The sequence below is a fragment of the Elephas maximus genome, chromosome 11 (assembly GCF_024166365.1).
Source record: "Elephas maximus indicus isolate mEleMax1 chromosome 11, mEleMax1 primary haplotype, whole genome shotgun sequence".
Taxonomy (NCBI): Eukaryota; Metazoa; Chordata; class Mammalia; order Proboscidea; family Elephantidae; genus Elephas; species Elephas maximus.
In genome coordinates, this window is record NC_064829.1 from 10,078,747 (window position 1) to 10,100,890 (window position 22,144).

Consider the following 22,144-nt stretch of genomic DNA (forward strand, 5'->3'; position numbering starts at 1 on the left):
TTCCAAAGCACATGGGAACACTCTCCAGAATAGATCACATTAATAGGCAACAAAGCAAGCCTTAACAGAATCCAAAATATCGAAATATTACAAAGCATTTTTCTGACCATAACGACATGAAACCCACTGCCATCGAGTTGATTTTGACTCATAAAGTAGATATCAAAGGCAGAAAAAGCAAAAGGAAATAAATCAAATACATGGAAACTGAACCATACTTTGCTCAAAAACTATTGGGTTATACGAGAAATTAAAGACAATAAAGTTCACAGAATAAAACGAAAATGAAAACACGTCCTACCAAAACCTTTCGGACACAGCAAAAGCAGTACTCAAAGGTCAATTTATAGCAATAAACGCATACATCCAAAAAGAAGAAAGGACTAAAATCAAAACACTAAGCCTACAACTAGAACAAATACAAGGAGAGCAGCAAAAGAAGCGCTCGGGCACCAGAAGAAAGCAAATAATAAAAATTAGAGCAGAAATAAATGAAATAGAAAAACAATGGAAAGCATTAACAAGACCAAACAGTGGTTCATTGAAAAGATCAATAGAATCGATAAGCCACTGGCCAAACTGAAAAAACAGGAGGGCAAGCAAATAACCTGAATAAGAAATGAGAAAGCCGATATCACAACAGACCCAACTGAAATTTAAAAAATTGTAACTGATTATCAGGAGGCAGGGCCAAGATGACAGACTAGCTAGACGCTTCCTGCGATCCCCCTTAACACAAAGACCCGAAAAAACAAGTGAATCAATTATATTTATGACAAACTAGGAGCCCTGAATATCAAAGCCAAAGTTAGAAAATGTACTGAGCGGAAGGGGATGGGAAAGTCAGTTCAGCAGCGGAGAGGAGTTGCTGGACCAGAATCACTAGGATCCCTCAGGCACCACTCCCAGGAGCAGCTACAGTGGACTGGTACTAGCATTCAGCTGCAGTTTCCTCAGGGAGAAGCTGCCTGCCGCAGAGCCTACTCACGTCTCCAGAACCAGAGAAGAATAGTGCTCTTGGTAAAAGCTAAGCACGTGAATACATTTAACTGTGTCCCCTGCCCCCAAGCCGGCTTCAGTGGCTGTTGATTTCCCTGGGCCTGAGAAAGGCCCTGGTGAGCGCCTGGGGCCATCCTCCCGACCTTGGAGAAGGAATAAATTTGCAATTGACAGAAAAGAAATTTGCCAGCTCCACTTACCAGGGGAGCTCAGGACAGAAGCGGATCCTGTCCAGGCATAACTGGCCCATGGACTTTGAATACCTGTTCCTCCCGCACGGATCAGTGTGGGCCTTTTTCAGGAGAAAAGACTCTTGTTGGCAGACTACAACTATTTCAGCTGTGCGACGGAGAGGTGGGTGTTTGATGTTTGACACCGCTTTGCCTATTAAACAGGGTCCTCAACTACCCACATCAGGGGCCTAAGGACTGGTGGCTCGAGTCAGGTCACCAGCCTCCCGCGACAGGGGTCCAAGGATAACTGGTACCTCCCAGTCCTCACAACCAAAAACACTGGGTGCCCATGGTCCGTCTGCAGAACCCACCCACCTGTACGCTCTAGGGAACAGGGACACCCTTTCCTCAGAGACATGTGGGGGACTATTCTCAGCCCCTGCCTTGTTCAGAGCATGACCCCCTGCTGCAACCAGATACCGGTACGTACAACAATCACCTCTGCCCCTCTAAGGCTGTAGGGCAGAGCCTGTACCACACACTTGATGATCAGCTACCTGGACACCTGAGCTGAATTCATACAAGTGAATGGACTCCTAGACTGATATACCTGATAACACCTCTACACATCTTGTGACAGGATGTCGGAGCTTCAAAGACAAAAATAATCAAGCTAGCTCACTCAAGCAACCCATTTAGGCATATCAAAACAAAACAAAGCAAGAAGCTATAATACAGTAGGCAAACATGAACTAATACAATAACTTATACATGGCTCAGAGACAAGAGTCAATATCAAGACACAAAAAGAAACACACCATGATCACCTCAACAAGCTCTCAAAACAAAGAATCAACGGACCTTCTGCATGAAGGTGCCTTCCTGGAACTACCAAATGAAGAATTCAAAAGATTAATATACAGGACTCTTCAAGACATCAGAAACAAAATTAGGAAGGTAATAGGCAATAGTCAGAACAAGCCAAAGAACACACAGATAAAGTAGTTGAAGAAATTAAAAAAGTTATTCAAGAATATAATGAAAAATTTAGTCACCTGCAAGAATCCACAGAGAGACATCAATCAGAAATTCAGAAGATTAACAATAAAATGACAAAAGTAGACAACTCGATAGAAACGCAGAGGAGCAGAATTGAGCAAAGTGGAAGGCAGAATTGGTGAACATGAAGATAAAGCATTTGGCACCAATATATTTCAAGAAAACTTAGATAAAAGAATTTAAAAAAATGAAGAAACCTTAAGAATCACGAGGGACTCTATGAAGAAAAATAATCTACGAGTGATTGGAGTACAAGAACAGGAAGGGATAACAGAAAATACAGAGAATTGTTGAAGATTTGTTGGCAGAAAACTTCCCTGATATCATGAAATATGGAGAAGATATCTATCCAAGATGCGTATCGAACTTCAAATATGGTAGGTTTTAAAAGAAAGACACCAAGACATATTACAATCAAACTTGCCAAAAGCAAAGATAAAGAGAGAATTTTAAGAGCAGCTAGGGATAAACGAAAAGTCACCTACAAAGAAGAATCAATAAGAATAAGCTCAGGCTACTCAGCAGAAAGCATGGAGGCAAGAAGGCAATCGAATGACTTACATAAAGTATTGAAGGAAAAAAATTGCCAGCCAAGAATCAATATCCAGCAAAACTCTCTCTCAAATATAAAGGTGAAATTAGGACATTTCCAGATAAACAGAAGTTTAGGGAGTTTGTAAAAACCAAACCAAAACTCCAAGAAATACTAAAGAGAGCTTTTTGGTTAGAAAATCAATAATATCAGGTATGAACCCAAGACTAGAACACTGGACAGAGCAATCAGATGTCAACCCAGACAGGTAAATCATAAAAATAAATCAAGATTAAAAAAGGCTCAAAACAGGGAAACAATGATCCTACTGTGTAAAAGAAGACAACATTAAAACAAGAAGGAGGGACTAATAAATGTAGTCATAAATCTTTCATATGTAGAGGCAGACAAGGCGATACAAAGAAATAAAACTTAAGTTTAAAATTAGAAAAAGAGTTGTAAATATTAAGATTACCACAAAGGAGATAAACTATCCTACACATCAAAAAAAAAAAAAAAAAATACAAGAAAAAAATACAGACTCAGCAGAAAGAAAATCAACAACAACAAATATCAAGAAAAGACAATATATAAACTACTCTGCACAAAGAATTAAGTGGGAAAAAGAAACTGTCAACAACACACAAAGAAAGACATCAAAATGACAGCACTAAATTCATACCTATCCATAATTACGCCAAATGTAAATGTAGTAAATGCACCAATAAAGAGACAGAGAGTGCCAGAATGGGTTAAAAAACACGATCCATCTATATGCTGCCTACAACAGACACAGCTGAGACTTACAGTCAAAACAAACTAAAGCTCAAAGGATGGAAAAAAATACATCAAGCAAGCAACAATCAAAAAAGATCAGGAGTAGCAATATTAATTTCTGACAAAATAGACTTTCAAGTTAAATCTATCAGAAAGGATAAGGAAGGACACTAATGATTAAAGGGACAATATAACCAAGGAGATATAACTATATTAAATATGCACCCAATGACAGAGCTGCAAGATACATAAAACAAACTCTATCAGCATTGAAAAGTGAGATAGACAGCTCCACAATAATAATAGGAAACTTCAACACACTACTTTTGGTGAAGGACAGGACATCCAGAAAGAAGCTCGATAAAGACACGGAAGATCTAAATGCCACAATCAACCAACTTGACCTTATAGACATACACAAAATACTCCGCCCAACAGCAGTCAAGTATACTTTCTTTTCTAGAGATACGGAACATTCTCTAGAATAGACCACATATTAGGTCACAAACCAAGCCTTACCAGAATCCAAAACACTGATGTATTACAAAGCATCTTCTCTGACCATAAGGCCATAAAAGTAGAAATCAATAACAGAAAAAGCAGGGAAAAGAAATCAACCACCTGGAAACTGAACAATACCCTGCTCAAAAAACAATAGGTTATATAAGACATTAAGGGTGGAATAAATGAGAATGAAAACACTTCCTATCAGAACCTTTGGGACACAACGAAAGCAGTGCTCAGAGGTCAATTTATATCACTGAATGCACACATACAAAAAGAAGAAAGGGCCAAACCCAAAGAATTATCACTACAGCTTAAACTAACAGAAGAGGAGAGCAACAAAAGGCACTGGGAGAAAGCAAATAATAAAAATTAGAGCAGAATTAAATTAAATAGAAAACAAAGCAAAACAAAACAAAATTGAGAGAATTAACAAGACCAAAAGCAGGTTCTTTGAAAAAATTAATAAAATTGGTAAACCACTGGCCAAAATGACAAAAGAAAAACAGGACAGGAAGCAAATAACCTGAATAAGAAATGAGATGGGCGATATTGCAACAGACCCAGCTGAAAATAAAAAGAATCACATCGAATGACTATGAAAAATTGTACTCTAACAAACTTGAAAACATAGAAGAAATGGATGAATTCCTAGAAACACACTACCTACTTAAACTAACACAAACAAAGGCAGAAGAACTAAACAGACCCATAACAAAAGAGACTGAAAAGGTAATAAAAAAATAAAAAAAAACCCAACAACAACAAAAAAAGCCCTGGCCCAGACTGTTTCACTGCAGAGTTCTACCAAACTTTCAGAGACAAGTTAACACCACTACTAATAAAGGTATTCCAGAACATAGAAAAGGACAGAATACTCCTAAACACATTCTATGATGCCGGCATATCCCAGACACCAAAACTAGGTAAAGACTCCACAAAAAAAGAAAATTACAGAACTATATCCATCATGAACTTAGATGCAAAAATCCTCAACAAAATTATAGCCAGTAGAATTCAACAACATATATCAAAAAAATAATTCACCATGACCAAGTGGGATTCATACCAGGTATGCAGGGATGCTTCAACATTTGTAAAACAATTAATGTTATCCATCATAAATAAAACAAAAGACAAGAATCACATGATTTCATCACTTGATGCAGAAAAGGCTTTTGATAAACTTCAACACCGATTCATGATAAAAACTCTCAGTAAAACAGTAATAAAAGAGAAATTCTTCAACAAAGCTAATGACCAACATCATCCTAAATGGAGAGAGTCTGAAAGCATTCCCCTTGAGATCGGGAACAGACAAGGATGCCCTTTATCACCACTCTTATTCACCACTGTGCTGGAGGTCCTAGCCAGAGCAGCTGGGCTAGATCAAGAAATAAAGGGCATCCAGATTGGCTAGGAAGAAGTAAGAGTATCTCTATTTGCAGATGACATGATCTTATACAGAAAAAACCCTAGAAAATCCTCAAGAAAACTACTGAAACTAATACAAAAATCCAGCAGAGTATCAGGATACAAGATAAACACACGAAAATCAGTTGGATTCCTCTACACCCGCAAAAAGAAGTTTGAAGAGGAAATCACTAAATCAATACCATTTACACTAGCCCCCAAGAAGATGAAATACCTAGGAATAAAGCTTACCAGAGATGTAAAACACTTATACAAAGTAAACAACAAAACACTACTGCAAGCAACCAAAACAAACCTATGTATGTGGAAAAATACACTTTGCTCACGGATAGGAAGACAGAATATTGTAAAAATGTCTATTCTACCGAAAGTGATATATAGATACAATGCAATTCCGATCCAAATTCCAAAGACATTTTTTAATGAGATGGAGAAACAAATCACCAAATTCATATGGAAGGGAAAGAGTCCCCAGGTAGGTAAAGCATTACTGAAAAATAAGAACAAAGTGGGAGGCTTCACTCTACCTGATTTTAGAACCTATTATACCGCCGTAGTAGTCAAAACAGCCTGGTACTGGTATGACAACAGATACGTGGACCTATGGAACAGAATTGAGAATCCAGACATAAATACATCCACATATGAGCAGTTGATATTTGACAAAAGCCCAAAGTCTGTTAAATGGGGAAAAGACAGTCTTTTTAACAAATGGTGCTGCCCTAAGTGGATATCCATCTGCTAAAGAATGAAACAAGACCCATACCTCACACCATGCACAAAAACAAACTCAAAATGGATCAAAGACCTAAATATAAAATCTAAAATGATAAAGATCAGGGAAGAAAAAATAGGGACAACATTAGGAGCCTTAATACATGGCATAAACAATATACAAAACATTACTAACAATGTAGAAGAAAAACTAGATAACTGAGAGCTCCTAAAAATCAAACACCTATGCTCATCCAAAGACTTCACCAAAACAGTAAAAAGATTACCTACAGACTGGGAAAAAGTTTTTAGTTACAACATTTCCAATCAGTACCTCATCTCTAAAATCTACATGATACCGCAAAAACTCAACTACAAAAAGACAAATAACCCAATTAAAAATGGGCAAAAGATATGAACAGGCACTTCACGAAAAAGACATTCAGGTAGCTAACAGGTACATTAGGAAATGCTCACGATCATTAGCCATTAGAGAAATGCAAATCAAAACTACGATGAGATTCCACCTCACTCCAACAAGGCTGGCATTAATCCAAAAAACACAAAATAAGTGTTGGAGAGGCTGTGAAGAGACTGGAACACTTATACGTTGCTGATGGGAATACAAAATGGTACAACCACTTTGGAAATCGATTTGGCACGTCCTTAAAAAGCTAGAAATAGAACTACCATAAAAAAAAAAAAAAAAAAACAACCCAGTGCCATAGGAACCAGCAATCCCACTCTTGGAATATATCCTAGAAAAATAAAAGCCTTTACATGAACAGATATATGCACACCCATGTTTACTGCAGCACTGTTTACAATAGCAAAAAAATGGAAACAACCAAGGTGCCCCTTAATGGATGAATGGATAAATTATGATATATTCACACAATGGAACACTACGCATCCATAAAGAACACTCATGAATCTGTGAAACACTTCATAACATGGAGGAATATGGAAGGCATTATGTTCAGTAAAATTAGTCAGTTGCAAAAGGACAAATACTGTATAAAGCCACTAGTATAAGAACTCAAGAAATAGTTTAAACAAAGAAGAAAATATTCTTTGATGGTTACAAGATGGGGGAGGGAGCGAGGTAGGGAGAGGAGTTTTCACCAATTAGATAGTAGATAAGAGCTATTTTAGGTGAAGGGAAAGACAACGCACAGTACAGGAGAGGTTAGCACAACTGGACTAAACCAAAAGCAAAGAAGCTTCCTGAATAAACTGAATGCTTCGAAGGCCAGAGTAGCAGGTGCAGGGGTTTGGGGACCATGGTTTCAGGGGACATCTAAGTCAATTGGCATAATAAAATCTATTAAGAAAACATTCTTCGTCCCACTTTGGCAAGCGGAATCTGGGGTCTTAAACACTAGCAAGTAGCCATCTAAGACGCATCAATTGGTCTCAACCCACCTGGAGCAAAGGAGAATGACCAACACCAAAGACACAAGGTAATTATGAGCCCAAGAGACAGAAAGGGGCACATAAACCAGAGACTATATCAGCCTGAGACCAGAACTAGATGGTGCCCAGCTACAACCAATGACTGCCCTGACAGGGAACACAACAGAGAACCCCTGAGGGAGCAGGAGAGCAGTGGGATGCAGACCCCAAATTCTCGTAAAAAGACCAGACTGAATGATCTGACTGAGACTAGAAGGACCCTGGTGATCATGGTCCCCAGGCCTTCTTTCAGCCCAAGAACCATTCCCAAAGCCAACTCTTCTGACAGGGATTGGACTGGACAATGGGATAGAAAATGATACTGGTGAAGAACGAGCTTCTTGGATCAAGTAGGTACATGAGACTATGTTGGCATCTCCTGTCTGGAGGGGAGACGAGACAGCAGCGGGGGTCAGAAGCTGGCCGAATGGACACGAAAAGAGAGAGAGTGGGGGGAAGGAGTGTGCTGTCTCATTGGGGGAAGAGCAATTAGGAGTATACAGCTAGGTGTATATAAATTTTTGTATGAGAGACTGATTTGATTTGTAAATTTTCACATAAAACACAATAAAATTTTTTACAAAAAACTTAAGAGAATAGTATGAAAAACTGTACTCCAACAAATTTAAAAACCTAGAGGAAATGGACAAATTTCTAGAAACACACTACCTACCTAAGTTAACACAAACAGAGCTAGAACAAATAAATAAATGTATAACAAAAGAAGACACTGAAGAGGTAATCAAAAAACTCCCAACGATAACGAAGCCCTGGCCCCAGTGGCTTCACTGAAGAGTTCTACCAAACTTTCAAGGAAGTGTTAACACGACTACTACTAAAGGTATTTCAGAGCATAGAAAAGGATGGAATACTCCCGAACTATGAAGCCAGCATAGCCTGATACCAAAACTAGGTAAAGACACCACACACACAAAAAAAATTACAGACCAATATCCCTCACGAACATAAATGCAAAAATCCTCAACAAAATTTCAGCCAATAGAACTCAACAACATATCAAAAAAAAAAAAAAAATTCACCATGACCAAGTGAGATTCATACCAGGTATGCAGGGACGGTTAACATTAGAGAAACAATTACATCGCATCACATCAATGAAACAAAAGACAGGAACCACACAATCATATCAGCTGATGCAGAAAAGGCATCTGACAAAGTCCAACAGCCATTCATGATAAAAACTCTCAGCAAAATAGGAATAGAAGAGAAATTCCTCAACATAACAAAGGGCATTTATACAAACCCAAGAGCCAATATCATCCTAAATGGAGAGTCTGAAAGCATTCTCTTTGAGAACAGGAACCAGACAAGGGTGTCCTTTATCACTACTCTTATTCAACATTTTGATAGAGTTACTAGCCAGAGCAATAAGGCTATAAAAAGAAATAAAGGGCATCCAAATTGGTAAGGAAGAAGTAAAAGTATCCCTACTTGCAGATGATATGATCTTATACACAGAAAACCCCAAAGAATTCACAAGAAAACTACTGGAACTAATAGAAGAGTCCAGCAAAGTATCAGGATACAAGATAAACCTACCAAATTCAGTTGGATTCCTCCACACCAACAAAGAGAACTTTGAAGAGGAAATCACCAAATCAATACCATTTACAATAGCCCTCAAGAAGATAAAATACTTAGGAATAAATCTAACCAGAGATGTAAAAGCCCTATGCAAAGAAAACTACAAGACACTACTGCAAGAAACCAAGAGAGACCTACATAAGTGGAAAAACATACCTTGCACATGGATAGGAAGACTCAACTCTATGAAAATGTCAATACTACCCAAAGTGATCTACAGATACAATGCAATCCCAATTCAAATTCCAATGACATTTTTTAACGAGATGGAGAAACAAATCGCCAACCTCATATGAAAAGGGAAGAGGCCCCAGATAATTAAAGCATTACTGAAAAAGAAGAACAAAGTGGGAGGCCTCACACTACCTGATTTTAGAAACTATTATACCACCACGATAGTCCAAACAGCCTGGTACTGGTGCAACAACAGTTACACAGACCAAAGGGACAGAATTGAGAATCTAGATGGAAATTCATTCACCTGCTGATGTTTGACAAAGGCCCAAAGTCCATTAAATGGGGAAAAGACAGTCTCTTTAACAAACGGTGCCAGCATAACTGGATATCCATCTGCAAAAAAATGAAACAAGACCCATACCTCACACCATGTGCAAAAACTAACTCATGGTAGATCAAAGACCTAAATATAAAATCTAAAACGATAAAGACCATGGAAGAAAAAAGAGGGACAATACTAAGAGCCCTAATACATGGCATAAACAGACTGCAAAACATAACTAACAATGCACAAACACCAGAAGAGAAACTAGATAACTGGGAGCTCCTAAAAATCAACACTTATGGTCATCAAAAGACTTCACCAAAAGAGTAAAAACACAACCTACTGACTGGGAAAAAATTGGGGGTTATGACATATCCGATGAAGGCCTAATCTCTAAAATCTACAAGATACTGCAAAACACCACCAACAAAAAACAAATAACCCAATTAAAAAATGGGCAAAGGATATAAACAGGCACTTGATCAAAGAAGACATTCAGACAGCTAACAGATACATGAGGAAATGCTCACGATCATTAACGATTAGAGAAATGCCAATCAAAACTACAATGAGATACCATCTCACTCCAACAAGACTGGCATTAATCCAAAAAACACAAAATAATAAATGTTGGAGAGCTTGTGGAGAGACTAGAACACTTATACACTGCTGGTGGGAATGTAAAATGGTACAACCACTTTGGAAATCGATTTGGCCCTTCCTTAAGAAGCTAGAAATAGAAGTACCATAGGAACCAGCAATCCCACTCCTTGGAATATACCCTAGAGAAATAAGAGCTGTCACACGAATAGGTTATGCACACCCACGTTCACTGCAGCACTCTTCACAATAGCAAAAAGATGAAAACAACTTAGGTGCCTGTCAATACACAAATGGATAAACAAATTATGATATACTTACACAATGGAATACTACGCAATGATAAAGAACAATGATGAATTCGTAAAACATCTCACAACATGGATGAAACTGGAATGCATTATGCTGAGTGAAATTAGTCAGCTGCAAAAGGACAAATATTGTATGAGACCGCTATTGTAAGAACTCAAGAAAAGGTTTAAACACACTCTTTGATGGTTATGAGGGTGGGGAGCGATTAAGAGGGGAATTCACTACTAACTAGATAGTAGACAAGAATTATGGGTTTTATCTTAGGTGAAGGGAAGGACAACACACAATACAGGGGAAGTCAGCACAAACTGGACTAAACCAAAAGCTAAGAAGTTTCCTGAACACAACCAAACACTTTGAGGGACAGACTAGCAGTGGAAGCAGTCTGGGGACTACGGTTTCAGGGGACATTTAGGTCAACTGGCATAACAAAGTTTATTAAGAAAATGTTCTGCATCCTACTTTGGTGAGTGGGGTCTGGGGTATTAAAAGCTTGTGAGCAACCATCTAAGATGCATCAAGTGATTCCAACCTACCTGGAGCGAAGGAGAATGAAGAACACCAAAGACACAAGGAAAATATTAGCCCAAGAGACGAAAGGGCTACATAAACCAGAGACTCTATCAGCCTGAGACCAGAAGAACTAGATGGTGTCTGGCTACCACCAATGACTGCCCTGACAGGGAACACAACAGAGAGTCTCTAACAGAGCAGGAGAGGAGTGTGGTGCAGAACTCAAATTCACGTAAAAAGAGCAGACTTAATGGTTTGGTCTGAGACCAGAAGAACCCCAGAAGATATGGCACCGGACTCGCTGTTAACCCAGAACTAAAACCATTCCCAAAGCCAACTCTTCAGACAAAGATTAGATACATGAGACCAAATGGGCAGCTCCTGTCCAGAGGAGGGATAAGAAGGCAGAAAGGGATAGGAGCTGAGTGAATGGACATGGGAAACCCAGGGTGGAAAGGGGGGGTGTGCTGTCACATTATAGAGATTGCAATTACTGTCACATAACAATACATGTACATATATTTTTGTATGAGAAATTAACTCGAGTTACAAACTTGCACCCTAAAGCACAATAAAATAATAATAAAAACAAAGCTGTGCTGGCAAAGCAAGAGAGACCAGTGAGCAATCCTGGGTACAGAGCCCACCAACAGCACACTTTGTTCTAGGAGCCAGAGGTGGACAGAGGGGTGTTACATCCAAAAGACTCATCTAGCCCAGGAGTCCACAGAGCCAGTAAAAACTGACTAGTGGCCAGGCAGGGGTAGAGTTCCAGGAGAGATGCAGAAGGTCAGATGGGAAGGAGCCCCTTTTTAGCTGAAGTGTCCATAAAGGAGGGAGTATCACAGGAGCCAGCCTTGGAGGGATAGGATGGTTTTCAGGAAACCAAGAGAATGAAACCCATTTTTTAAAACTCTGAGTAGCTGGATCTGGCAGACAAAGGGCCAGGCAGTAGGTCAGAACAACGGCCCCCACTTCTCAAGGCTGGGTTGGGCATGTAATCTGCCAGTGAGCGTAGTGAGACGGGCAGTGAATCTGGGGTACTGAGGGTGGGGTACTGGATTTTGTTTTTCTGCTTTATCCTACCATTTTATGTTACAAGTAAACAGAGATGAATTCATTATGAAGTGAGTGAAGCTTAAGCTCCAAGGCCCTTACCTGCATGAGGCTTTGCAAGAGGCCCTAGTAAAGTGTCCATGTGGTTATACAAGAGCACATTTTTTAAGTTTGCATAAACAAGCTATTTTAACTGTCTACCTAACTGTTGTCTCTTTCCACCATGACCTCCCTCCCATCAGACGTACTGTCAGATGGTACTGGAATAGATATGGCCAATTTTGGCTAAAGGAAAGCTGAGGAGAGACTCATTGACCTTGGACTTGATGGGATATATCTGTGGGATTTGTAGTCACACCTGTCCGTAAATTACTGTTGGCATTCTTATGCATGAATGCCTTCCAGAAATGCTCCAACAGTCCACTATGCTTACTGATCTGGCATGGAGACCTAAAATACAGGGGCAGAGAGGCAGGTGAGTACGTCCAGTGGCAGCTGGTGGTGAAAATACGCAGATCATGGAAAGAAACAAGGTCTTTAGGTGGTGCAATGGTTAATGTACTTGGCTGCTGTCTTACTTATCTAGTTTTGCTATAACAGAGATACCACAAGTGGGTAGCTTTAACAAACAGAAATTTATTTCCTCACAGTTTAGGAGGCTAGAAGTCCAAGTTCTGAGTGCTGGCTCTAGGGGGAGGCTTTCTCTCTGTTGGCTCTAGAGGAAGGCCCTTGTCCCTTCTAAGCTTCTGGTCCTGTGGCTTGGCATCTCTCTTCCCCCATTTCCCCTTGCTGGCTTCCTTGTTTAATCTCTTTTATATCTCAAAAGAGATTGACTCCAGAACACTCTGAACTAATCCTGCCTCATTAACAAAGACAACCCCTTCCCAAGTGGGATTATAATCACAGGCACACAAAAAAACAAACAAAAAAAACCCCACAAGCCCGTTGCCATTGAGTTGACTCTAATTCATAACGACCCTATAGGAAGGAGTAGAACTGCCCCATAGGGTTTCCAAGGAGCACCTGGTGGATTTGAACTGCCCACCTGTTGGTTAGCAGCTTTAGCTCTTAACTACTATGCCACCAGGGTAGGTTAGGATTTACAACACATATTTTTGGGGAACACAATTTGATCCATAACATTCCATGCTTTGACCCCCCCAAATTCATGTTCTTCCCACATGCAAAACACACTCACCCCATCATATCATCCCAAAAGCCTTAAATCAACTCTTAAGTCCAAGATCTCATCTTCTGAAGCATCTAAATCAAATATGAGTGAGATTTTAGCCATATTCCATCCTGGGGAAAATTCTTCTTCATCTGTACACCTGTGAAATCTAGATTACAAGTTATCTGATTTCAAAGTACAATGGTACAACAAGCACAAGGCAGACATTCCCATTACAAATGGGAGAAATAGAAGGGATAACAAGCACCAAGCAAATCCAAAACCCAGTAGAATAAATTACATTAGCTCTCAATGCTTGAAAATAATCCTCTCTTTTTCTGACACCATGCAGGCAATGGCCCTGTCCTCCAAAATGTGGGTGTTGGCCATGCCCTCTGGATTCTGGGTGGAAGCACCTGGGCCCTGGGCTTCAGCTCTGCCTTTGAGGCCCACTGAGAAGGCAACTCTGCTCCCTCAGCTTTGGGCAGCCCCATCGCCCAGTCCATAAGTGGCAACCCCACCCCCTCAGCCCTGACAGGCCCTGTTCTTCTGCCATGCCCCACCCCCTCAGCTTTAGGTGGTGGCCGTATCCCTGTGGCACACCTTAATGGCAGCCCCACACTCTGGAACTGAATTGGCAAAGATCCAACTCTTTGAAACCTAGGAGGCTGTGGCCCTACTCTTTGAGATCCCAGAGACTGTGGCCCCACCTTTTGAAACTGAGAAGGTCCTCTTCCTGTAATCCTTCCAATGGGTCTGCTGATCTCCAAGCTGCTCCAGGGATGGTCCTTTTCTTTTCTTAAAGGATAACAGATGTCGCTATCTTGACCTGTTTCCTGCCTGCAGAATTCCAAGAGGCAGGCAGTGTTCTTTCCTTTTGTTCTCTGTACTCTTCAGTCCAAGATGATGGGTTTTCTGTTGTGGTAGCTGGTTAGCTCCATAAGTCACAGGCTTAATCTCTTTAACAAAAGATTGTGTAGCCACTTCCTTGGTGAAAATTCTAGGACACGTGTTCTTAGTTTGTACAACAGAATTTTCCAAATCTTTAAGTCCTGTTTTCATTTTGCACAGTTCATTTTTAAGTCTATCTCCTTCCTCTCACATTTTACTATAAGTGGCAAGGAGAAACCATGTGGTCCCTTTAAGATCTTGCTTAAAAATCTCCTCAGTGAAATATCCAAGTTTATCACTTACAAGTTCTACCTTCCACCAAACATTTGAACATAATTCAGACGAGTTCTTTACCACTGCATAAAAGGCACTGCCCTTCCTCCACTGTCCAATCCCATGTTCGTCATTTTCTTCCAAAGCCTCAGCAGAAGTGCATTTCTAGCAACATTCTGTTGCTGACGCCATATATGTTCTCTAAGAAGATAGACTTTTTCTTTAGCTCTCCTCATTTCCTTCTGAGCCCTCACCAGAATTGCCTTTGACATCCATAATTCTACCAACAGTCTTTTCAAGGCAATCTAGGCTATTAGGCACCTTAAAACTCTTCCAGCCTCCACCTATTACCCAATTCCAAAACCACTTCCACATTTTAGGTATTTGTTAGAGCAGCACCCCCACTTCTCAGTACCAAATTCTGTCTTAGTTACCTAATTCTACTATAACAGAATTACCACAAGTGGGGGCTTTAACAAACAGAAATTTATTTTCTTATAATTTAGAAGGCTAGAAGTCCAAATTCAAGGTGCCCGCTCTAGGGGAAGGCTTTCTCTCTCTCTCAGCCCCTGGGCCTGGACTCTACCCGGCTTGGCCAAGTGTTACAAAGCTCTTTAGCCCAACCAACAAGGGCCCAAAGGCAGGCCACTTCATGAGTAAGCCTTTGCCTGAAGGTGCTCTGCTCTCTTGCTCCATGAGTTGGTACACCCACTGTAGCTACCTTGCTCCATTGGCTGGGAAGCCCATTGTGCCTTCTCATGCCAGTCTCCTTGTTCTGCTGCCGCCATTTCTCTGCCACTGCTTCTTACCATCTCCAGTGTTACGGCTCTCTTTCTCTGTCTCCTGGGTCTAGAAGAACCCAAAGGACACATTCCGCTCCAAGTTCTTCTTTCTTGGTGATAGTAAGTTCCTTCCTTTCCGCCTCTGGGATGGCTCATTTTAAGTCTAATGGGATGGCACGGCTGACCAACCCCGTTAGGGTTCCGTACACCATATTTGCATGGTCCCACTCCACAAGGGTGCCATGCGCCATATTTGCATTATTAGCAAGGCCTCCCATCCCCTTGGTGGGCCACAGGCATCTTATTTGCATAGTCCCACCAATAATTTGGTAGGAGTTACAAGACCATGGTGAGAAAGGCCATATAAAAGTAACCCATCACACCACAGGCCACCCCCTGGCTTTTCTAGCCACGGTTCTTTCATACCTGGAGAATAACTTCCCCCTCCCAATCATTTTACTAGTTTAAATCAATCCTTCAGTAGGGCACAGAGTCCTCAAGGTGAGGTTTCTCAGGTACCAGCCATTCAGGTCTGCTCTAAGTGTCTATCTGATCTGGTCAGGTTTTGCAAAAGTTGTCTTGGCTTTACCTTTTCTGGTGTCTGACGAAATTTACCTAAGAGAAGATTATTCCCTTGCTCTGAGCCTCACAAAGTATCAGTATAGCAAAACCCTTAAAGGGCTTTACCTTCAGCCACTGTACTCCAGTCCAGCAGTTCCTCCCCTTAGGCCATTCTTTTAGTTATGGCTTCAACAATTACAGATTTTACAATCACAATTAACCTGTTAACAATCAACGCTCACAGCTGAATCATATAATCCTATCAGCATCTCCCCCACCCTCTCTTCCCCAGATCTATCAGGAAAAAAAGGGAATCTGTTCAGTGGGGATCCTCCCTGGTGCCCCCAATGAGTATAAGCACACCCACCAAACGTGTAAGCTGGCCACTCCATGCCTTTATCTCCCTCCATTTTAGATTGCCAATGTTGAAATTGCCTTTCTCTACCAAACCAGTACTCAGAGGAGACATGCATGTTCGTTGATCTGAAAAACGCGTTCTGGTTGGAACTTTGAGCAACAACTGCATCTATAAGCAAAGTCCAGTCTAGAGCAAACTATCAAATTGCAGCAATCTATGCCAGCTCAAAATATGCAGATCATGGAAAGAAACAAGGTCCTTGGATGGTGCATCAGTTAAAGCACTTGGCTGCTAACTGAAAGGCTGGAGGTTCAAGTACACCCAAAGGAAACTTGAAAGAAAGGCCTGGTGATCTACTTCCAAAAAATCAGCCACTGAAAACCATGTGGAGCACAGTTCACTCTGACGCACAGGAGGTCACCATGAGTCTGAATCAACTCAACAAAAACTTTTTTTTTTAATGAATTGTTATTTTTATGAATTTTGTGATGTTTGTATTATTTGTGAACACCTTAAAATTCATATTGTTCTGATTTTTTTCTTACTCTAAATAAACAGTAAGTTTTGAATCCTATTTTGAATTCATACTTCTGTATTTTCTTTCTTAAAGTGGGCCCCCCAAATTGTATAAGCTTTAGGCCCAACAAAACCTAATCTGGGCCTGCAGGAGAATGAAAACTTTCTCATTCCCATTGGGTTCACAGTATGTCGGCCACTTCTTATGCCTTTTGTCCTCAGAGATTAGACATTATTCTGGTTCTAATGCACTTAGCATCGAGGTGGGTCCCTTTTGAAGTACATGAAGCTCAGCAGACCAGAGTTGGAGCCTCACTGTTGTGCAGGTTGAACATTCTGTTGGGTGATCCTTCCTAGATGTGTTAGTTTTATAAGCTTTTGCCTTTTTTCCCTTTACTTCTCTGAGGTAAGGCTTGCGAGCATAATTATGGCTTTCCTGTGTGACAGTTAGGGAGCCCTGATGGGTTTATTTTGGTTTTTCTGTGTTGTGTTTGGTAAACCAGAGGTTCCCCATGTAAGCTAATGGAAAGGCACTGCAACAAATTATCTATCTAGTTCTCATCGGTACACTCCCATGCCACAGATTGGGGGCGCCACATTGGTACACTGCCGTACCACAAATTGGGGGCGCCACATTGGTATACTGTAGTACTACAGGTTGGGGGTGCCACAGTGCCACTTGCCTCATTGGTGGCCTGTATTACCAGATCATATTTCTCAAACTCCGTATTACCAACCAAAAATTTAAACACACTCAATTAGTAAGCACGGATTCCAATACTGAAAACACGTGCCATCAAATAAAAAAAATTTGAGAAAAAAATGTAGTAATGAAAGGGTTAAAAAGGCTTAGTCTTCTAAGAACTTTTGCTCACACAGAAGAGAAAGAAACGATTAATACCAAAGTCAATGATTACCGCTATTAGCATTTTTGGGGTGGGGTGGGGCTGCAGGTAGCCTAGGGTGCTCCCTGGCCCACAGCAGTGCAGGTGGTTGGGACTGGAAGAAAAGGGATGACTCCAGAAAAGCTGAAAGGATGGATGGCGTGGTGGAGGGGCAAGGAGGAAAGAGGGAGAGAGAACAGGGGAGCCATTTTGGAGAAGGCGGCACTTTGGGGAAGGGAGGCCTCTCGCTGGGTGGGACAAAAGGAGAGGGCAAAGGGGGAAGTTGGAGCAAATGGCCTAGGACTGCCCTAACCTGAAGCAATGTCTGAATGATCAAGGGCAGCTAACACTGAGCTCTTGAGAGGTCCACCCCTCTGTGCTCATCATCTTTCAGTATGTAGAAAACAGAGAGCTGAGGGTGGCAAACACAGCAAGACGAACAGAGCACCTGGGCACTGGTGAGAGTGGGCATTTGGACCACAAGGCCATTCAAACTGTGCCATACACTCCTTTAGCTAAGGAGGGCTTCAAAAACGACCACATGAACCACCTTTTCCTCCCTCACTGGGCTACCGGACTGGAGCCCACATTTTCTCCAATTCGCACCCCGATTATCGCCAGAGCATTATTAAGCCAACTGTCCCTCTCATCTAGGTTACGATGACCTCGGATGGCTTCTGTTTTCCCCAGCCACCGATTATTCTCTCACCTACTGCCCAGCAGGCAGGAAGCATCAGCATAATGCTGAAGAGAGCCCCAGAGTCCAGGCTTCCTGACCGGACTCCTAATGGCACTCCTCCCCTCTTTTAAAAAAAACTTTTTTTGTTGTTGGCAAGTTACAAACACATAAAATATCTCTTAAATAAGTTAAAATTTGTAAAACTCTTAGAATTGTGCTTGCCACGTTGAAAGCTCTATGAGCTTGTTAAATAAAATAAACCATAGTAAACCTCTCTGTTTCTTCAAGCAACTAAATTTGAAAAGCCACAGACACCCATAACTTAGTTCACCCTAGTTTACACAGTAGCTTCTGGATCCTGAGCCGGCTTCTCCCGAAAGCCTCAAGGGAGAAAATGTTACTGTGGGATCTAAAGTTCCTATGAGTCGGAATCGATTCCAGGGCACTGGGTAAAGTTCCTAAACATCCTGATGATGCTCTCGCTGGACAGCAGGTGGGGTCGGAGCGGGACGGGGAGCAGGGCTCCAGGCAGACAGCAGAGCTGCTTTCCAGGAAGCATTCCGCCTGCAGCTCCTGTTTTGTCTCACCGCCATGTGGTGTGGGGCCTTTCCTTCCTCAAAAAGAAAGGTGATGGAGGCAAAAGGTGAAGTTTCACAACACTCCTTACAAGTCACACAGTCTTTTGAGGTCGAGTCTTTAGTATTTAACACAAAGAGGGCCCTTTCCCGTTGAAGGTTAACTTTTAAAGGGGATCACAAGTGTCATGGAGTCCCTGGGTGGTGCAGTTAAAATGCTCAGCTGCTAACCAAGAGGTTGCAGGTTTGAGTTCACCCACGGGCATGTGGGAAGAAAGGCCTGGAGATGTACTTCTGAAAAATCGGCTACTGAAACCCTGTGCAGCTCAGGTGTACTCTGGCACACATGGAATCGCCCTGAGCTGGAGTCAACTCCGTGACAACTGGTTTTAGGGGAGTCACATCAAGGTAAAGCACTCTCTACTTCGTGTGTAAGAACACACTGCAAATTTAAGAGTGGTAACAACCGATTTTAACAACCGATTTTAACTTATAGGGGAAACTCGTACAGCATTTTCAGACTATTAGATCAGGAAAAAAAAAAAAATGCTGTTTGGATATAAAATCTGCCCACACCACTCCTTCTGGCCATCTTCATCTCCCAAAAGAAATCAGTGATGTACCTTAAACAAACAAGCAAACCACACAGAGGAAGCCATCTTCCTATCAACCCAACCTACACCTGACAGACCTGGGGGGACCCACTCACCCACTCACCTAGCAATACCAATTGGTAGCCACCATGATTCATGCACTGCTCTCGGTACTGAGGAAACGCAGGCAACAAACATACAAAAAACGAAAATGAGAAAAAGGGCAGCACTCTATTTTTAACTGTATCCTAAACCCAGGTGGCATAGCGGTTAAGTGCTATGGCTGCCATCCAAAAGGTCGGCAGTTCGAATCCACCAGGTGCTCCTTGGAACTCTGTGGGGGCAGATTTACTCTGCCCTACAGGGTCGCTATGAGTCAGAATCAGCTCCACTGCGACAAGTTTGGTTTTTTGGTTTGTTCTTTAGCCCTGCTGCTTGGGCTCACCGCTCTTTAGCCCTGCTGCTTGGGCTCACCGGTCGTCAGTAGAACAACTTCCCATCCAGCGGTCTGTACTAATCACGGTATGAAATCAGAGTCAGCGTAACCTTGGGATGCTCCAAGAAAGACCAATAGCAATGCCAGATCTCTCGGCGGGTGGGGAGTAAACTCCGGGACATGCACACTCACGGCCGGGCCACTGGACCCATCAAGCTCCTTCAAAACAAACAGGCGCTGTATTCTAGCCTTGAAGGGATTTTTAAAGTCCTAGGCGGATTTGCATAGTTAATATATTCTAACTTACTCTCTCAAACGCAAAGGTCAAGTAACCTACAGTTAGCCATTCAACTGCCGAAGGCGAGAGGCTGTGTCCGGTAAGTTTCACTGGTGGCTGCGCCCGCCACTGGGGAAGAGGACGGGACAGGACAAAGGAGACGATCACCTCCCTCAGCTCCTTGGGGCTAAAGGAAGGTAAAGGGAAGGTTTGTCCAGGAAACAAAACACAAAGAGCTCCTTTCACAGTCTCACACCCAGCACTGGCGGATTGCGGCGGGCGGACGGCAGCGGCACGCGGTCCCACAGAACCCGAAGCCCGGGCCGGCCGCCGCCCACCCCACCGGGCCCTCCCGCAGGAAGCGCCCGCACAGCGCCCCGCAGAGCCGGGCTCTCTGCAGCTTCGCCAGAGATAGCGCGCCTTTCCTTCCAACTATTTTTTTTTTAGGACTTGAAAAGTTCCCGATGGGCGTGACCTGGCCAGAACCGGTCCTCCCCTGCCTGCCCGGGTGGATGCGGGAGGAAACGGGCGACTCCAATCGAGCGCTGAGCGGCGCTCGCGGGGTCGTGCAGGAGGTGGAGGGGACGCGCAAGGGGCAGAGGGACGGGGGTGCGCAAGGCAGCAGAGTGGCGCGCAGGAGGGGAGAAGGACAAGGGGCACGTAGAAGGCTGAGAGGCACTCCGGGGGGGGCGGAGGGAAAGGGGCGCGCAGGGGTCAGAGTGGCGTGCAAGGGGCGGAAGGACATGGGCGCGCGTGGGCCGTAGGGCAGCGGGCAGAGGGGCGCGCAAAAAGGCAGAGGGGCGCGCAGGGGGGAGCAGGGGCGCGCACGGGGCGGAGGGACAAGGGGCACGCAGAGGGCGGAGGGGACGCGCAGGGAAGCAGATGGGGTGGAGAGGAGAAACGAAGTAGAGAGGAAAGGGAGTCAGAGGAGGAAGTGTACTGCAGAGAGCGCAGAGCGCAGGGGCGCAGAGGAGGTGCTCAAGGGGCGTCCCCCCCACCTGGGCCAGCCGCTGACCTTTCCTGCCCGGAGCGCCAGCTGCACGGCCACCTCAAAACACTCCTTCCAGGGGTCCCCCGCGGCCGCCGCCGCCTCGTCTTCTCGGCACGGCTTCATTGCTGCCTCGGTCGGGCCCGGCGACCTCCAGCCTCCTCCCGGTTGCGGAACTGTGGGTCGCTGAGAAGGCCGGCGGCGACGGAGGGCGCAGAACCCCGGTTTCCACCACCTCCACTGCCCCTGAAACCAGTCTTAAAAACTTCCCCGCCAGCCCGTCCGCCTCACAGCTGTGCCAGCGGAGAAGGGCCGGGAGCCGGGACAGCCCGGGGAGCTCCGGCCGCGTCGTGCCCCCGCCCCTCGGGCCCGCTCCACCCCTTCTGCGCCTCCCGCGCTTCAGCCCGGACACCCCGCCCCGCAGCCCAGCCCCGCCACACAGCCCCGCCTGCCCGACACCCCGGCCCCGCCCCCGTGCTGCGGTCCCGCCCCTGCGCTGAGGCCCCGCTCCAAGCCAGTTTCCGCGCCGGGGCTCCGACTCCGTGCCTGCTGGGTGCTGAGGCCCCGCCCCGTGCCGGGTCCCGCGCCGAGGCCCCGTCCCGGACGGCGCGCTCCCTCCTGCGCGCGGAGAGGGGCCTTGCCGGTGCGCCCCGGTAAAGGAATACCCGGAGGTGCAGGTCTGAGGACTCTGGGGAGCCGGATACAGGCAGGCTGCGGGAGTGGTGCGCGCGGCCCAGGCCCGGCAGACGCGTGGGCCAGACTCGAAATGAACCTGCAGACACCGAGGCGGTGTGTTTCAGCGGAGGAAACGCGACCTCGTTGTCTTTCTCAATCTTCCGCATTTGGCGCGGGGCGCTCCTGCGGGAAGGCACGGGGGGCGGACGGCCGGGTCTTCGCCAACGCGTAGACCCGGGCTCAGGGCTGC

The 22,144-nt window shown here is 43.9% G+C and overlaps 1 protein-coding gene across 7 annotated transcripts in view; it reads right to left on the bottom strand.

Annotated features, from left to right (window-relative positions):
* The window catches only part of IMPA2 (inositol monophosphatase 2), a 92,908-nt gene extending 71,315 nt beyond the window's left edge, over positions 1-21,593 (bottom strand). For all 7 annotated transcript variants that reach the window (XR_007519373.1, XR_007519372.1, XM_049901877.1 and 4 more), the window contains exon 1: positions 21,247-21,593. Coding sequence is in view for 5 of the 7 variants with exons in the window: in XM_049901877.1 (XP_049757834.1) it covers positions 21,247-21,345 (99 nt within the window). In the remaining 2 variants the exon portion in view is untranslated. The remainder of the gene's footprint in view (positions 1-21,246) is intronic.
* Between the last annotated feature and the right edge of the window lie 551 nt (positions 21,594-22,144).